The sequence below is a fragment of the Oncorhynchus masou genome, chromosome 10 (genome assembly GCF_036934945.1).
Source record: "Oncorhynchus masou masou isolate Uvic2021 chromosome 10, UVic_Omas_1.1, whole genome shotgun sequence".
Taxonomy (NCBI): Eukaryota; Metazoa; Chordata; class Actinopteri; order Salmoniformes; family Salmonidae; genus Oncorhynchus; species Oncorhynchus masou.
The window spans coordinates 17,388,693-17,407,778 of record NC_088221.1 but is presented as its reverse complement, the minus strand read 5'-3'; the positions used below and the strand labels follow the sequence as shown (position 1 = coordinate 17,407,778).

At 43.5% G+C, this 19,086-nt stretch overlaps 1 protein-coding gene across 1 annotated transcript in view; it reads left to right on the top strand.

Annotated features, from left to right (window-relative positions):
* The first annotated feature begins 4,931 nt into the window (after window positions 1–4,931).
* efnb2a (ephrin-B2a) overlaps window positions 4,932–19,086 on the top strand; it is a 25,981-nt gene continuing 11,826 nt past the window's right edge. Inside the window, exons 1-2 of the mRNA XM_064976046.1 lie at window positions 4,932–5,801; window positions 14,955–15,238. Of these exons, the coding sequence (XP_064832118.1) occupies window positions 5,689–5,801; window positions 14,955–15,238 (397 nt within the window). The 5' untranslated portion in view covers window positions 4,932–5,688. The remainder of the gene's footprint in view (window positions 5,802–14,954; window positions 15,239–19,086) is intronic.

Sequence of the window (19,086 nt, the reverse complement as noted above, 5' to 3'; positions counted from 1 at the left end):
CCCCCCAGTGACTATTGTTTGTTCTTTTGGGGGGGGGGGTGTATTTCCATTTTTAAGGATATGAACTGTTGTGTAGAAAGCTGTCACTATTTGGTTCTGCCCTTACTTAGGTCTTACTTTGAACAGTAAGCAAGCTAGGACAGAAACTCCTAACTTGTGTGTGTGTGTGTCCAGTTAAGGCTCATTAAAACTTTGTGGGTGGTTTGGGAGTTGGCCTGGGTTTCCCTGTGCAGTGTGTGTCTAACGTTAGAAAGCTGACAAGGCAGGGGTAACATATGCAGTAAAGCACACAGTCACCTCCACTTTACCTGACAGGATTGTCTTCCACCTCCCTTCACCTCACATCTGCTCTGATGATTGATCCTTGTGTTTTTACCAAGTTTCTACAATGTTTTGCTCCTCGATAGTTTAGCGGCAAATAGAAAAACCAAGCATGTGATCAGACGCTCTGCTGCACAGGTGAACCCAGGCCAATTCCCAAACTGCCCATAGAGTGGCTCCGGGGCGCGTTGCAGGATTGGAACAGGATATGGTGCGTCTCGTCCATGGTCAGGAGGGGGGGGGGGGGGGGCAGACATTTCCTGTATGATGTAATATTAGAATTGCTGTGATTTGGTGTCCTACTCCTGTAAAATAGAAATGAATCCACACAACAACGAAAGACAAGCGCGACAGGGATTTATAATCTTGCATCATTTTACTGAACTCTTAACTGTTCAATCGCCGAGTGAATTGTGCTCTCAAGTCAAGTAGACGGTGGAAGCAATGCACCTCTGTTCCTTAGTTTTGGTGTAGTATATTAACCTCGCCCTTAAAGGGTCCCCTTAAAATGACTATTGGTTCGTAAAGGATGTCCAAGTCCAGGTAAGATTCACTAGCTTCATGTTGAGATCTAACCAGGTGGATGTGCATGTTTGGGTGTGTGTGTGTGTGTGTGTGTGTTTGTGTGTGTGTCAGTATGTCTGACTGGCTGATCTCTGGTAGGTTTAAGGGGCTTCTTGAGTAAGTGAAACTTGTCTTGTGGTAATTTTCCTGATTGTGTTAATGGGAACTGAACAATACACCAATAAAACCATTGAATGCGTACAACTCTCTCAGATTGTGGTTTTTAGTCAATGGTCATTTCCTCATGTCAATTGCTGCATTTACATAGGCAGCCTAATTATTAGCAAAATATCTGATTGGTCAAAAGATGAAGGTGCAGAAGATACAGCCAATGGATCACTTTTTGCTCATCGACTAGGATTTCCTTACTGGATCTCTCCACACACATTTCAGGGGAGTTCACCTTTCAGCTGGATTACAGTTTGTAACCCCTTTTAGAGATGTTATATTTACTTGTCAAATAATATATTGTAAATTAGAATTAATGGCGTAGATATTTTGGAGAGACGATTTGCAGTTTGCACTGCATTTTTTTAAAACAAATTAGTTTGTATTTGGACAATTAGTTGGGGTCTGTAGTGATGTAAATTGAGGTTCATGATTGGCGCTGCGACGTCTCAATTCTTCTGCGGTCCCATGGTAAGTACTGTTCCTCACCTTTGAATGCATGCGTAATTTGCGCGTGGCTTTGAAATTATTTTATATAGTCCCTTTCAATGGCAAGGCTGTCCGGTCAAAATGCATAGAGTAATGAAAGTATTGGCAACATCTTGAAGTTGTCAGCAAGTTATTACACAATATAATAGCAAAATCAGTTATCCGTCAGTGACTACGTTCTCTGTGGGTCCTATTTATCAATGTCAAGTCAACAATGTGCTTGTAATTACTCAGCAACTTCTTTGGAAGACTGAACCTGACGCGAGTCACTGAACTTCCAGGTGCATCATAGGACCTCGTGCCCAAAGATTCAACTTACATATTTGACATGACAAACCTTGGACGTGAGAGCGACCGTCCATGCGTGAGTAACCACCTTTATACCCTCGCTCGAACATCGACTATATAGCCATCCAGGGTAAAAAAAATAAAAAAGTGACAGTGATGTTCTCTCTCGCACACGCACACAGAAACTAAGTGCCAAGACAAATATGACACCATTGTAACACAACTGAAAGAACCCATCAGCTCTGAAACGATGCATTAGGTCCGGGAAAACTTTGGAAAATAGAGTAGGCTATAGGCCACTTTTCACTGGCAAGTGTACTTTCATCGACATGGTGCATAGGGGGTTCAGCAGGACTCCGTTTGATCACGATAAAGGCTCAGGACCCCCATGGACCTGAGATGTTCTCCGTTTTAAGTTGGTAACACTAAGGAGCAACTGAATAAACAAAAGTACGGCCCATGAGAACTCAGTCCCGCTGGTTAAGAGGGCCTTTCAAATGAGAAAATATGGAAAGTTTAGCCACGTCAAGTCTATTCTTTTTTTGTTTGTTTAATAAGTAGGCTATGTAAAGATAAAAGCAACACAGACACTTTTTAATTGCTTGTTTATTTTCTGCCCAACTATTTTTGCCCCAAAAAGTTTTTCAACAATTTACAGACACTCTCAGTGATAGCCTCATATTAAATTCATTTTAATCCACTATATGTAGTTTTTATATAAGAGAGAGATTTTTCAATTTCACACACTTATTTCTATCAATGTTAGTGCTCTTTTAACAACGCAATGCTTTAGGGCTATTGTTTTTACAGACTTTTCATAGCCTAGTACTGCAATTCAAGACGAATTACAGATGGAAAGTTTGAATTTTTTCAAAGGTCTATATGCTCCTGATTAGAGACTTATTCTAGCTAAACTGTACATGATGATAATCATAATTATTGAACTACTTTATTGGGCTGTCTGGTGTTTAATTTAAAACGTTTTGATATTGTAAGGAGGCATAAATGTATAATTATTCTTAGGCCTATATATATTAAGGCCTTTCACCTGAGGCCTATTTCACAATGGACATATTCAATGATTATATGCTTCACAAAACTCTCAAATTCCTCTTACAAATGATTAGTTTTTCCTCGAAGCTGAATGTGCTATAAAAGTGTAAGACCGTATTCAGAGGCTTAGCCCAATGTGTTGAAGAGAGGTTGTGTGTATTTCCCGATCGCTTTCTAGACTTGCTGACTGAAAAGAGCAGAGCAGTCATTACCGATCGTTCGCGGCTTATTTTAGCAAGGTAAGGGGGTATTTTTAAGACAGAGGAACTCACTGCTTCCTCTCTTCCTCCGAAGGCAGGATATTATCTGGACTCATGACACTATTTCAGGACCCTCTTCCTACGGTGTATTCAGGGAAGGCAAAATGGCTAAGCGTCTATATAGGCTGCACTTTTTTGTATTTGATCCTTTTTACAAGTAACGTTAGGCCCATAAAATGGAGAAACGGGGAACTTATTTCAGTGTTACATTAGCACTATATGCAGGCATCCATTTCTTTATAACATTAACGTGTGTATCTCGACCTTTTGTTAAACCTCCTTAACCGTTCATTCATCTTTCATTTGAATGTAGCCTATCTAATGCTCTTAATCTTCGCCAATATGCATTCAACTCGACGGCGGGCATTCTAGCGGTAAAGATTGTCACAGTCACAGTCCGCGGTGTGTTGATTCCAGTTAAGAGAATCGGAACCCGGCCGCCTCATTCCACTCTGACCCCCAATTATCTATCTCGTGTGACTTTCCCCCCGTTGATTATCAGCTAAACAAACAGTGCAATAAGCAATTGTAGCCTTAAATACACCACTGATTAAATGAAGCTGTTCAAAAGTGTCAAATTCACACGTTTGGACTGATACACGTAGGCCTAATTTAGTTTGGAAAAGGTGTGTGGGTTGCAATGACTCATCAAATCACCGTCCATTAAACTAAATTACAGGCTACCTTGAGCTGTCTCAATTTACCGGGTTAGTCTACAAAAGTTAATTATAGGTTACATTTGGTGAATCTCGTAAAAAAAAATATTTGTTCTATAGGCCTATTATCTAGAAATCACATTGTTGTAGACTGGTGTTGATTAGCTTGTAATAACATAATAATAATGATTATTATAATAGACTAATTAAAATAATTATAATAAAATAATGAATTGTAGTCGGAAATAAATCAAACACTGAAACCATAAGACAAAGATTTGTGTTTTATAATAGCCAGCTTTGTTGATGATAAATTACATAATTATCGATACTACTGATTTAGAATCACTCTTCAAATAAGTTATTGGTAAATGTTAATCATACATTTGCATAAAAACATAATAAATTTCATATTCAATGGTTCAAAACTTAGACTCACCCTTCTTCAATCGCGCATCCGCTAGTGTGCGCTGTTGCCTTTTGGAAAAAACTTGGCTTCAGTGCCATGTCGTGTGAGGCGCTCAACGTGGATCCTAATATGGGACATTTTAGATACAATCTGATGTACACTATGATACATTTTCACATTTGGAATATTTGTATTTTACCTGTATTGATTTAACAAAACCACATGTAGGAGGGGGGGGGGGGGTCTTTTTATAATAATGTAGGAATTTCATCAAAGTGTTCCAATGTGAGAGGTTGGCTATTACAGATAATGATCAAATGCTCATATCCCCGGGTTATTATACTATTTGACCTATAGTATGATAAAGGCTATGCCTATACATCATGTTGCCTAAAGTGATGTTTTCAGCGCACTGAGTAAGTGTCACGCATAGCCTATTGCACTTTATTTTAAAGACCGTTTTTTAGATAAAATATCCGTCTTGGTCAATGCACTAGGCCTATTGATACAGTATAACGTGATTCGACTGCTTTCTCCAATTCTATTCCATTAGCTAATACTGCTGTTTTGCAGTTGAACCAGTTGCCGAGCTGCTTCGTTTGATTGACAGGAGTATTCCTATTGACTTTCGGAGAGCTGCCCAATGAACATAAACGTGGGCGGAGTCACTGTAAAACTTGCTCTGCCAAATATTCCGAGTCGCGATCACTTGCAGTTACTTGCAATCCAGGCTCGGCGCTGCATTCAAGCATCCCTACGTTTTTGCCAAGCATTTCATTCGGATCTGCAGGATTCAGCCCACAGCAATTATTTTGCAACCGAAACGGACGCATAGTATGATAACTTTCATTTGAGTTGATTTGGTTTCTTTCATTTTTATTTTTGTTCATTCGATATCATCGTTTTTTCTTAATTTTTCTACTCTCATCCACAGTTCATTTGCAGCCAGTTTACACACCACCAGCTCAAAGGGGAATACTATACCTCGAGCCGTTCTCTCTCTTGTCTGCTGCTATTCGAGAGAAGCTCGCGCATTTTGGATTGGTACCTTGGCTGGTTTACCTAGAACCCGACAAACTGGGGATTTAATAGGCTATTTGCGTCTGCGCTTGTGGAAGTGGACATCGGCGGCGACACGGGTCGCCTTTCTGTTGTAAGGAATGTACCCGGTGCTAAGGTCTGCTCACTGAGGGAGAATATCAACGCGCTCTCTTCTCGACTCTCTGTATGAAAGACTGCCGTGCGCCTCTGGTTTTGTATTCCCGAGGAGCTCTTATAAAGGGACTAACTCGACACCAGGTCCTTCCTTGGAGATGCTCTATATTTGATCGGCGTACGCATTTGCTTCTTCGTCCCTTTTTAGCTTATTTGATCGGGATATAGAGTCTAATTGCCTCCGTCATTCTCTTGTGCGTTTCACGTCTCTTTTTTGGACATATCATTTCGGAACGGATTGTGACCCTCCCTGAAGACAGCAATAATGGGGGACTCGATGTGGAGATATTATTTTGGAGTTTTGTTTATTGCGTGCAAGGTGAACTTGTCCCGGGCGATAATTCTGGAGTCCATATATTGGAACACAACAAATACCAAGTAAGTGAAGCACGCGTCGTCCACACTCATTGAACACGGGAAAATATGTCCAAAAATACACTATTTAGCGCTGTCCGTGACTTTTGTAAATAAGACTTGTGACGTGATTTAATTACAAAGGTTTCTATAGAAATAGGCTGCCTGACATGATAGGTGTAATACTCTTAACGTATAAAGTGATAGAACAGCTCATTGATATTCATTTTAATGGGGTGATTTTGCGTGGAGATGCCGGTTTGCGCTGACGGACGCGCACGGGGTGATGGTGGTAACGTACGCTATAGGCGATGTTGATAGTGAGAGGATGCACGCTAGGTATTCAGAAGATTCTTAGTTTTTGTGTGTCTTCTGTAGATGGCATCGCGTTAAATTGTACACACCAGGGAGAACGGATTGCTTTTCAACAAGATGTGGTTATAGCATGTTGAGCCAAACTGACTTTGGAATTAATATTACGCCCCACTTCTCCTTGGTCAATAATATTCAGGCCTACTTCACCGAATTATGGAAAATCGTACAATTTAAATCATTTGAATTCAAATGGAAGGCATATGATGAAGCCTTTTCATTGTTTATCTCCATTTGCTTCCATTTTCCGCACTAAATGGAATACACGACATTATACATTCAATTTGGATAGCCTATTAAGTACATCATTGGCTTTTTAACCCAATGTTATCAGCCTTTATCAAAATAAATGTTCACATGAGGCCTTATTTTAATGATAAATTATTCACAGAAAGTTGGTTCATATTTGTTGACATTAGTTTTAGTCGATGTAGCTGTTCTATGGGACACATTTTTTGGTTTGGTAGGCCTAACCAACTTCAGAATTTTTACAGTAGGGGCCCAGTCCAAATGAATACTTGGTTTAAGTATCTATTTAATGTAAAAATGGCATAATATTGGATGGAATATGATAGTGTAGTCACAACTATTGAACTGAAAACGTTAAGGGCAGAAGGCCTATATCCCCTTTTAACTTGTGGTCTCATTTGCAACCATCACTAACTCTAGTCAGCCCCATGAAAATGGAATTTAACCGGACAGAAAATAGCCCCCAGAGTTGAATTATGCATTAAACATTGCAACCTCAGACGGGGAATTTCAGGGGGTCAAACCCCAATGGGTGGGCTCTCCTCTTTGTGCCCATTTCGTCACGGCGAAACTCGAACTCGCTTAATAATTTAACTTTTGGCTTCAATTCAACAAGGATCTTGCAAATATAGCCTAACAATCCCCCATAAACAGGCATAGATACGTAAATATGAAACAAGTGCTATCGGGAACGTTACGACAGAAAGTCTAACAGGTGTCCATTGTTACTATTTCTTAATGATTGATAATCACCTTTTTATGAATGCGCGCTCTCTCCTTTATCAGCTTGTGGATTCACCTCTGTGAGTTCTGATGGCGTTGTTGGCCTTATTGCTGTACTATTTATCGTCGGAATTTATTAGAGAATTTCGGCTTGTACCTCTTCCTAATGAAGAGTTGCTCCGCAAGCATAGATTGGTGTCTGGCTTTGCATGTAGGCTTTTCTGGCCGTGGAATGATGGCGGAAACAACCGTTTGCACTCGGCAGGAATGATGATGATCATGAAGAAGGATTGGCAGAAGTCGTTATCATTGAATCGCCTATAAATCACTACCAATACGTATATATATATATATTTATTTTTTCTCTTTCGATGTTATACAATATTTACTGTACATGTTTTGAAATCATTACACCAGCCACGAGTGTGTGAGATGGAGATACAAGGTTGCACAGAAGTATGAGACACACTCGCAGTGGTTATGCTCTTAGATCACCGTTTGGAGTTGAGTGGGTCTGTAGCGCGAATGCGAGACGATTGATGCGAATAGGCTACACCAAGTCGCAATGACACATGCTTTGCATTAAGCGTTTGCAGGTTCATGTTTATTGGGATGAATCTTGTCCTGGAGGCAGAGCTAAAACAGTTTTTTTTCTAGATAGGCCAGCCGCAAAGTCAAAATTGGTCACACACCACTCGAGGCGTAGTGTGAATTTATTTAGGCCAACTTTTAACCTTCCACCGTGGCACGTTGTTGTTTATTGAGGGTAAAAACATCATCAATAAAACACATCAAATAATGATAATACAATAGCCTAATTAATAAATTGTTGGCATATGCTTAGCCTATATGTATATGCTTAGCCTATATGTATGTCAAAGCCTATTCTAATCTATTTTGTGTTTTTAGTAGGCCCAGACCTCCACAACACATGCATATATAGGCCTGTGTGCTTGTAGAAATAGCCTATCTTTTCTTTTCTGTAAAGGGGACGTTCTAAATGGAACACATGCCACATTTATAGCAGCAAAAGCATGCCTTTCAAATTGCTATGTGTAATTTAATGTGGCATGTCACTCTTCTTTTTGAAAATAGCCTCAGAAAGTGTCTACCCTCAAAGCAAGTATAGGCCTTTGCTGGGCCCACAAAGACAGCGGGCATTCCACTGAATTAGCTTGTGTTCTAGAGTTGGAATGAGCGTGTTTGCACATTCTTTACGTTCTGTCTGGGTGATGAGTTCAAAGCTAATGATCAGGTCAGAGGACGTTATTCTCTGGTCATATACTAACCCTTTGACCCTGAGTAGCCTAATTCAACTTTGCTATATTCTGCTGGCAGAATTACAACGTTAAATACATTTTACATCATTGGAATAGGCCTACCTAGTCTTATGGCATCAAACTGTCGAGTGGGCCTTGAAATACAGCCTCTAACTGTATGTTGCATGCCTAATCTAATTATCTCTCTATTGACCTTTTTAAATGTGCTATAAGATTGTCATGAAAGATACCGGTTCCATAAAACATTTTACTTTATTGTCATTAAAACATCATTTATTTGTATTTAATTTTATTCAATGATATGCCTTTCTCAATAAAAAATCTTTGATTTTCAAGTCCAATAAGTTGAACAGAGCCTCTCTCCCTAGTAGTTTCTTCTTTAGTATTCAGAGAGGGAGGGGGGGGTGTTAAAATGTTTTGCCTTGCCTTTAGGCCAGTCCAATGGCTTTGTGTGTAGGCTGAGAGAGTGGAAAAGACCGGAGCTATGCTATTCTCTCTCTCTCTCTCTCTCTCTCTCTCTCTCTCTCTCTCTCTCTCTCTCTCTCTCTCTCTCTCTCTCTCTCTCTCTCTCTCTCTCTCTCTCTCTCTCTCCTCACACCATAGGGCCCTCAGTGTGTCGATTTAAACCTCATTGTTGTTTACGCTTTACTACTTTACTACTGATGCCTGAGCCTCCCCAGAAAGACTAGCGCCCCTACTCCCCCATGCCATGGCCACCCCCCTGCCTCCTTCCTCTAGTAATCCATTTTGTAGTTGGGTGCGAGAAACAAAAGGGAGGCCTGCTTTACACGGTTTATGTGAGGGAACGGTCCCTCTTCTCCAGTGCAGTTCATTAAGAGATTACATAGAACCCCGGGCCTTTGTAGCAGGCAGGCAGGCACAGTCCTTTTGTGAATGGGGGAGAAAGGGGGGAGGGATGGGGGAGGGAGGGGAAGGGGGCATAGAGATGTAGATCCATCATGAATGAGTGACGAGGGCAGGCTGAATGTTGTAATGCTGCCCTCCTTCTTCCCCACCCCATCTCGCCCTCTTTCCATTTTACCCCATCACGATCTACCCAGGGAGTCCCCACTGATTTTGTCTATTCCCCCCTTCTATCTCTCTCAAAGAAAAGAAAATACCAAAAAAAATCCCCTTGTTTTAATTTAGCCCTCTGTCTATTGGGGAAGGGTGGGTTGGGTTCGGGCTGGGATTGCAAAATGGAGAAAATGGAACGAGAAGGAAAAGGGGAGTCGAGAAAGAGAGGGATTGTGGGGGGGGGAAGAGTGAAATCATCCTGTGTTAACACAGTGTACTGAGAGGTAGGGTTCAATAGACAGGTCTCCCATGACAACGCCCAGAAGAAAAGTTGATGATTAAGGTCGCATTCATGAAAGTCGGAGGGAGGGAAAGGGAAAGAGAGAAAGAGAGGTAAAGCGAGAAGGAGAGAAGCATGGGCCCCTACACTGTAAAAAAATACATTTAAAAAAGACATTGGTTCGATGTACAATTGTGAGGCGCCCAGCTGCGATAGGATCGGAGGGTGCTTAACAAAAGGTTTATGTGAAAATTGTGTTGAGCAAACTCAAGGTCCAATTGCAGTTGGTTGCCTTATAGTTGTATGTTTTCATATACAAATGTAGGGGCCGTGGGGTAATTATGGGTGGGCTGAGGAGGGCCCCATAGTCCTGGATTAGTGGATGAAAGTTAGGGCCGAAGGCAGAGAGACATAGAGGGGGGGGTAGGGTGGCAGTCTACTGAGGAAGGATAAAGACCGCTGTCCCCTCGGCCGACAAAGGGCGAAGAGGTTACAGCGTGGGTGGATTAACTCCTGCTATCCCCTGTCTTGTCTCATTGTCCCCCTAGACTAATTCATATCCATAGTGGGCCAATGATTAAAAGTCAAACACTGCTGTATCCCTCCCGCCTTCCCACTGTGTTGTCTTCCATCGTTCTATATTCCTCTCCTTTGTTATCTTCCCTCTTTTCATGGCTTTCTTAGAACTCTGGGATTGAGGAGCAGAGGCTATTGGGACGGGATTATGTCTTGGCTGTCATCATGGTGGTGTTTGTGTTCTTGGCAGGCCACACAAATAGCTTGTCCGGGATTTAAGAAAGATACGTAGAAAGATAGATAGAGAGAGAGAAGAAATGTAGGATTTAGAGAGAGAGAGAGACAGCGAGATAGAAGGGGTGAGAAAGACAGAAATGAAGGATAGATCTTACAGGTTTTTACTGGCAGCAGATGGGACGGTCATAACCCCAAGGAAGCAGAAACACCACCCTCCCCTCCCCTCCCCGGCCCGAAACCTCAACCCCATCCTCCCACGGCACCCCCTAAAAAAGACACCAAAGTTGAAAGAGAGAGAAAGGGGGATAAGATATATGAGGAAAACAGATGTCAGCTCGTTGATTTACTGTCAAGCCCCTTTTCGTGTCTCACCCACCTGTGCTCTGGCTCTTGTTTTTTGTCACATATCCTTGGAGTGAGTAAAGTGAGTAAATGAGAGAGTGAGTAAGTGAGAGAGTGAGTAAGTGAGAGAGAGAGAGAGAGAGAGAGAGAGAGAGAGAGAGACTGTAGTAAGAGCAGGCACCTGTGGCTATTCTCACCTCTGCACCAAATGGAGTGACAGTAGGTTTATAGGAGAGCCGCCTGCCCGAACTTAGGCAACACTCTTACTTCTACCCACACTGTGACTTTTCTCCAGGCGGCGAGCCCAACACCAGTCGTTTTAGACAGAGTCTAATGTAATTCAAGAACAAACGTAATAGAGTAGGGGGCTATAGGAGGGGTTGTGATCACTTTTGTTCTGTTTTTCCTGAGGTGGGCGCTGTTGTGCCTATTTTCCGGACCCTGTATGTCACGGGTAGGCCCGCAGATGTACACGCACGTATGCACAAACACACACTCCATGCCCACAGGGTTGGACTGAGGTTTCTGCTTTATGTCCATGCACACAAACCATCACGTATGCACACTCACACACTCTCCTGTCCCCCTCACCTCTCCACCCCCTCACTTTTTCTCTATGGCCCAGCCGCTGTGATTATAGCAGGTCATAATGTATGTGTGGAGGCCCATGGTGGGCTTGTTAACAGCAGTACAGCCAAGTGATAAACACGTATAGTGGCCCTCGTACAGCACTCTGCTTGGCCCTTCCACATGAAGCACAGCCCTGGAAATATTTATGACCCACCGAACCTCAGTCACTCACAGGGACAAATGGCAAATGGGGGGAGGGGAGGAGGGATGAGGGGAGGGAGAGGAGGAGGGGTGAAGGGGCAAGTGTGCCTTAAAGCGAGGGTTAAAGCCATTTACACGAGACGCTAGGACAGGCTTTTACTTGTTTATCCCCCTCCCTCTGTTTTTCCCCCTTCTCTCCATCACACCATTCGCCCTCCATCCACTCGCTCTCTCTCCCGTTGGTCGGTACCCGGGGTGTGAGAGATGCAGCTGTTGAGCGGTGGCTGTCATGACTGTGTTGAGGTGCAGGGCAGGCGGAGCTGTAATGTCTGGTTCTGTCTCCTCACCCGTCTAGGTGACCTTGCCTACCTGGTGTTTTGTTCTAATGGCTGCCAGTGGGAGGGACAGGGTGTGTGTTACAAACAGATACCTCCACACAGGACACCCCAGGGAGGGGGTGATGGAGGGATACAAAAGAACGAGTGTATAAGCAGGCAATTTCTCCGTTTTTCTTTTCTAATTTTCTCTATATCGCCCCCCACCCTCCCTTTTGAAATGTAACTGTCTCAGAGTAAGACCGTTCTTTCTCTCTCTGTGTCTTTCTGCGCCCCGGCGAAGGCAGATCTCCATTTTGAATAAAAATTCTGAGAAGGAAAAGGACGAGGTCGAAAAGCCTACTGTGTGTGTGTGTGTGTGTGTGTGTGTGTTTGATCGGGTGTTTGACAGAAGACATTTGTGTGAGTGTCTGTTTGTCTTTCTCTGTGTGAGTGAGTGTGGAGGTGTTTATATTCATCTCCTGAAGGTACAACTCCCTGTGAGATAGCTTTCATGCAGTCAAACCACTAGTATTAAAGGGAAGTTAAGCAGTTCCGTGAGAATGTATGTTGCTGACTCCGATAGTATTGTCAGTAGAGGTTCTAAAGAAGTCTCGAAACAGACTACGTCATTGTGTGTGTGAATGTGTGTGTGTGCATTTGTACGTGTGTGTGTGTGTTTGAATGTGTGTCGGCGTGCACGTTTCCTTGTGTGTGAAGGGAGTGGACAGAGGGCGGGAGGAGAAGTCTCACCTTCTCACCTTCGTACGCAAACACACAGTCACACAGTCATACGCACAGGTGGGCAGTGACTGTTTCCTCGATCCTGACTATCCAAACAAGGGACAAACAGAGCAAGGAGATAGATAAGGAAGTAGAGGGAGGGAGGGAGGTAGGGAGGGGAGAGAGAGATAGTGATCTGATGTCTAGCTGTTTGTGCAGTAGTGTTTTCATTAAGCCCATGACGCCCTCCGCACCAGCCACAGGCTTTAGCCATGCTAGATCAGCCATGGAGATAAACGCCTCAACACTTACTTCCCTGGCCCGTCAACTCTCTCTCTCTCTCTCTCTCTCTCTCTCTCTCTCTCTCTCTCTCTCTCTCTCTCTCTCTCTCTCACACACACACACACAATAATTGTTCTACATATCTCTCAGCTCTACAATCATATCTCCATTTTCAATTCCTCATCCCTGAAGCCACTGTAGGCCTTTCTCCTTCGGCTCTCCCTATCTCATTCTCTCTCTTTCTCTCTGTCTTGACCCCCCCCCCCCCCTGTAGTAGTGTGATGATACTACATCCATACATTTAGTCTCCCATCAGCTCCGTCTCTCTCTGGGCTCTCAGTGGACATGCTGTACTATACACCGCTGCTGAGTAGCGCCCCAGGGGACACACAGCACTCTCTCGCCCTAGATAAGCACACTGGCCATGTGTGCATGCAACTGTGCACATGGGGTGTTTGTGTGTGTGAGAGACAGAGACAGAGACAAATAGATATGACAGATGTAGGATCTCAATTTGATCGCCATGTTGCAGGATAATGTCCTGAAAATGTACAACTTGCTCAAAAAGTATTCTATAGTTTGAAATTTCCACTTCCACCTGATTTTCCTACAGAAATGCTATTTATTATAATCCACATAATAATTCACATTTCGTGTTGCTGCAGGATTATTTTCCTGCTGTATCAAACTGGCTCAAATTAAGATCCCAGATCAGTATGTGATTGTGTGTGTTTGTTTCAGAAAGAGCGGGTATAGTTAGCCTGTAAATAGTGATTGTCTGTAGCATTGCTCTGCAGTTTGCACTGTTAGTATTCCTTATGACTGTCTGTTAATTGTAATATAGTCTGAGTACAATGGTTCAACTCCTAGTCTCAACTCCTCATGCGCTCTCTGAGGGGTCAGAGGTGAATGAAGATAATGAGCCCTCTGCCAGCACAATCCAACACACAACCCAAGGAGCTGAGGAGGGCGGGAGTGAGAAATGAAAGCAAAAGCGACCCCTGAGGACTGTGTGTGTCCCTCTCTAGCTCCCCATATAGACCCCATATAGACCCAACAGTAGGGTCAAAGTATTGGGACCCCCCTCCAGAGGTTAACACAACACTGTGTCAGATAGACCCAAGCCAATGGATAAGATTTCAAATACAGTAGTACTCAGATTTTAAAAAACAAAAAACAAGGGGTCCTCAGCATTTAAGCCCTATTCTGTACATGTCCTTATAGCTATTCACATTCAACTGGATTTAACTGGATTTTTATCTTTGCTCTGCCACTCTCATGCCCCTCCCCCTCCAGTATTTTGGATAGAACCTGTTGTACTTCAAGGATTAGAAAATATTTCCTTTCTCATTCAAGCACGGGGCCGATTAGTTAACACCATGAATTGAGGTAGCGCCTCCGACTGTGTACGGAGAGGAGAGAAGAGGAAAGCCAGTCAGGGAATGCTGGAGGGGGCTCTCCACTAAGCTCCTAAACTTTCATGTTTTGCATTTAGGGGGAATTTACCTCAGAGGGTAGGTGGATGAAACTCCACCAGTAAAAGTAGGCCTGTGAACAGGCCTCTAGGCATTGTGTGTGTGGTGTGAATGTCTGTGTGAAAAGTTGTCTTATTTTATTATGAGCAAGATCTTCCTAATTTGTACACGGGGACGTTCAGTATCGCCAACATCTCCCTGATAGTGTGTAGGAGCTTTATCTCTTTGTCTTCTCGTCCTTTATCGGTGTAATTACGCGTTCCCTCCATCTCGGCCAGATTAGTGTTAAACACTTCTTTGACTTTGTCCTGAAATATTGGGGTCACTTCTGTCGAAACAACTGCTATACACTGTCATTATCTTTCATCGTCGCTTGGATTGATGAAGCTAATTAGTAATTAACTCATCAATAATTCAACTGACTTTGCCTTCTTTTGGGGAAAGGAACATTCATTAACGTGCACAAATACTGAATACCTAATGAATTAGAACGAGAGGTCAATTGTTGACCGTATCGAACTGTTTTTTTACCTCCCTCCCCATCTCTCCCTCTCCTTCCCCCCCTCTCCTTCCCTCTCCCATCTCTTTCTCTCCAGATTCGTGCCAGGGCAGGGCCTGGTGTTATATCCTCAGATCGGAGATAAGTTGGACATAGTGTGCCCGCGGGTGGATGGAGGGGTGCGTGATGGGGTGGAGTATTACAAGATCCACATGGTTCCCAGGGAGCAGCTGGAGAGCTGCACCATCACCAAGGCTGACACACCGCTGCTCAACTGTGACAAGCCTGACCAGGATGTCAAGTTCACACTCAAGTTTCAGGAGTTCAGCCCCAACCTGTGGGGCCTGGAGTTCTTCAGAGGGAAAGACTACTACATCATCTGTAAGTGCCTCATAGTAACACATATAAGCGCATTTCCTTTTCTGTTTTTATCGTGAGCACTCATAGCTGTTTGATAGCCAATCACACTTAGCTGTTGCTGTTGCTAGGCAAAGATGACCGATTTTTGGTTTCCAGTTCTTGTGTGATCATGGCTAGGGTGCCTTGCTACTAGGGTGTCTTCATACTTTGTGATGCTGTCACAACCCCCTGGTTTTAAAAGATGGGTGTTGGACTGAACCATCTGTGGTGTGCTGACGGGGGGGCAGCACCATCTGGGTGGCTCTGCCACTGCCATCTGTGGGCTGTCAAACCAGGGGAGGGCCCTCTTTCTGACTGACTAGAGAGGAGGAGAGGATGGAAGAGAAGGAAAGGAGGGTTTGCATTTATACGTTGAACGAATAGAAACAGTTTCCCAGTCAGCTTAGTAAATAGAGTCTTCTAAGTTTGCAGATGGAACACGTTTTTATGCAAGCTAGCCATGTCAGTAGCCTGTAGTGGAGACTAGTAAATATAGTTTGTGTTGAACTACCCTTCAGACAACCACACGTGCAAAGTGTTAGGTAAACAGTCACAGTTCAATATGTTATGCCAGGGTCACAGACACATGGGTTGCGTTCTCTAACAGCAGGCTAGGCTTTGAACGTCTCACCTCTGACAGTCTGTTAAGTTAAGATAAACTGTAAAGGACCCAATGAGCTGACACACACACGCACGCACGCACGCACACACACACACACACACACACACACACACACACACACACACACACACACACACACACACACACACACACACACACAGCTGTATAAACAGGTCTGTGTGTGGTGGTAGGGTTGATGGGGGGACTACAAAGGGTTGATCAAACTCCCTCAGTAGCTACCTGCAGGGCAGAGAGAGAGAGGGTGATGCAGAGCGAGACCACCCCCCCCCCCCCCCTCACCTCTACAGCAGCCACTACACAGTACAGTACAGCTGCCTGCCTCAACACAGCGTTCATTATTAATGAGGCTATGCTGCTGTTTATTCATCCTGCGTCTCCAATGCTGCTTATGATCACACTCTGGGATGAGCCCAGCACATCTCTCTATTTGGCTTCCACAGCTAGGGCTGTGTAGGAAAAAAGTAAACACAAACACATACATAGTAACGTTTACGCACGCACGCACGCACGCACGCACACACACACACACACACACACACACACACATGTCAACAAAGCCCTCTCTATCTATCCATTTCTCTGTCAGTCCTCTCTATCGCACAGAAACTCTCTCAGTTCAGAGTTCAAATTGACACACTCACACCATTTCTCCTCTCAAACACCAGCACACTCAATCAGGCTTGCAAGCCGATTAGATTAGAGGGAGAGGGAGGGAGGGAAAGAGATAGTGTGTGTGTGTGTGTGTGTGTTTGAGAAAGAGAGATGAGAGAGAAGTTCTATTCAAACTTTCTTTTAAGAAAAGGAAGAAAATCCAATTTTGCTGCACTTGCAGATTCATGATGCCCCCCCATGCCCCGTCCCTCCCATCTCTCCTATTCTTTTTTTACCCAGATGCTAATGTATAGCCGGGAGAGAGAAAGGGGCCATTTCTCCAGCCGAGCATGGGTTCACATAGCTGTTAATTGCCTCTTGTTCAGTAGCATGGTAGCTAGCTAGAGGCTTGCAGCTGGAAAAGCAAGAAGGCAAGGCAGAACTGCACTGCAGCATGTTTATACATACAGTAGGTAGATAACACAGCCTCCGCTTCACAAGCCCTAGCACCGGGGCCAGAGAAGAACAAGGAGGGATGAATGTGAGTGTGTGTAGGAGGGAAGAAGGAGAGTAGGTTTGTGTTTGCTAAATGTGCGTATGTGAATGACTTCTGCTGCGTATTTTGCCTTTGTCTGTTTGGTGTGAGATCTTAAATAGACAAAGGCTATTTTAGACAAAACATTTGTTATAACTATGTGTGACTGTGTGTTTGTATTTTGTGTGTGTGTATGTCCATATGTTCTTCAGTAAAAATGCATCGAGCTGTGACCAATTCCGCCTCGGAAAAATGTGACCGTGTATGTGAGACTGTGTGTTTGTGTGTTTTGTGTGTGTGTGTGTGCGTGTGGCATAAGTTGTGCAGTAAAAATGCATCGAACTGTGACCAATTCCGCCTTGGAAAAGTTCACTTGGGATTCTCATTGGGTTTTTGGTGGTGAGCGGCACTCAATAAGTAATTAATTAAAGAGTGTTTAATCCTGATTTCTGCTTTTAATCAGTTTGGCCCACATCAATGGGATCTCTGAATCAACCGAATGGATTAGCTCTGCCTAGCTGTGTTTAGCTCAGACACAGACTCAAGGGGAACGTCCCTTCAGGCTCTTTTCAAACAACTGTGACATTAGCTCTTCGATTTGTGTCTCAAATAATGTTTTGGATTTAAACACATCACAACCCGCCTCTCGTAAACTAAACGTGACCGACTCTTATTGAGTACGGAACCATGCGGACCATAATACGATTATTGTGGATAGTCAGATTTATATAATCGTTTGTTTTAAAACATTTACATGCTTTGCAAGAGGAACGACGTCCCCAAAAGTCCTGTTTGCATGGGCACATCTGAAATCAGGCCGCCTGATTGCACTTAAAGACACAGGAAATGGCCAATCAAAAATAAACGTTCTACCACAGCGGCCGTGGAGTTTTTGTGACGCCTATTTGATTCTGAGTTTCGGACATTTGTGTGTTTGGCCATGAAAACACTTTTCTAAGATGCATATTTTCATTTTTTTCAAAACTCCCTTCACTCGCGGCATGAGAGGGAGGCTTGCATGCGGACACGGGCGCAGATCAAATCAAATACACCACTTGAACGGCAATTAAGCCTTTTACCTGTCCTAGTAATTCAAGGGATTGCTAAAAAAAACAGATGTTTTAATCGACGTATGCTTGCTTGACTTCGATTATGATAAGCAGAATACATGACTAATGTCATACTCGGCCGATTGCCATAAACAGTTTAATATGGAATTATTAGTGTGCACGTAGTTGCTTGTCAGTGTAGTTGTGCATATTCTCAGCATGGTCACACCAGATCCAATGCAGCATTAGATGTTTGTCCAGGTCCCCAGAGATGCCTTTTGCATGCATACAATTTCAATACCGTCCCTATCATTAACCTTAAAGGAAAACTCCTCCCCAAAAACGATATTTTGGTACTTGTTTCATTAATCCATTGTTAATACAGTGGGACTCAAGTCAGCAAAATGCATCATGTGGGGCCAGATTTCTGTATTTTGAAAGCTACATTGTTGCACTATGTGCGTATTTGCTGTACTCTGTGTGTGTGTGTTTGTGTGGGTTGCACTATTTTATGTGTGTGTGTGTGTGTGTGTATGTATGTATTCTAGAGCAGCATACTCGCTATGAGCTGGGCTTACAATGCTGCTTCAGTTGGAGGCAGATGAGCTTGATGTGATTGTGGTAGGCAGCATTGCCTGCAGCAGGGAACTTAGTGAGCAAGATGATTACATGAGCTAAATAGGGAGGGGAGGAGGGATGGAGGGAGGGATGGATGGGGGGGGTGAGACAGAGAGAGACAGAGAGCAAGAGAGAGACAGGATATTTGACTGAATTTATGGAGCTGCATTGGGGAATTCCATTAAGATTTTAATCACCTATTTGTCAGTCAAAATAGAAAATATATATTTTTTCTAAAACCTATTCTCAGTCTCTATTATATGCATATGCACTGAGGGGATTTCCTACTGTCGTAACTTCGCTCCAACCTCTCAACCGTAGGACAGTATGTGCACACAGACAGATGATGGTATGGGGGGATTGGTTGCCACATGGGCCACACCTATTGATGAAA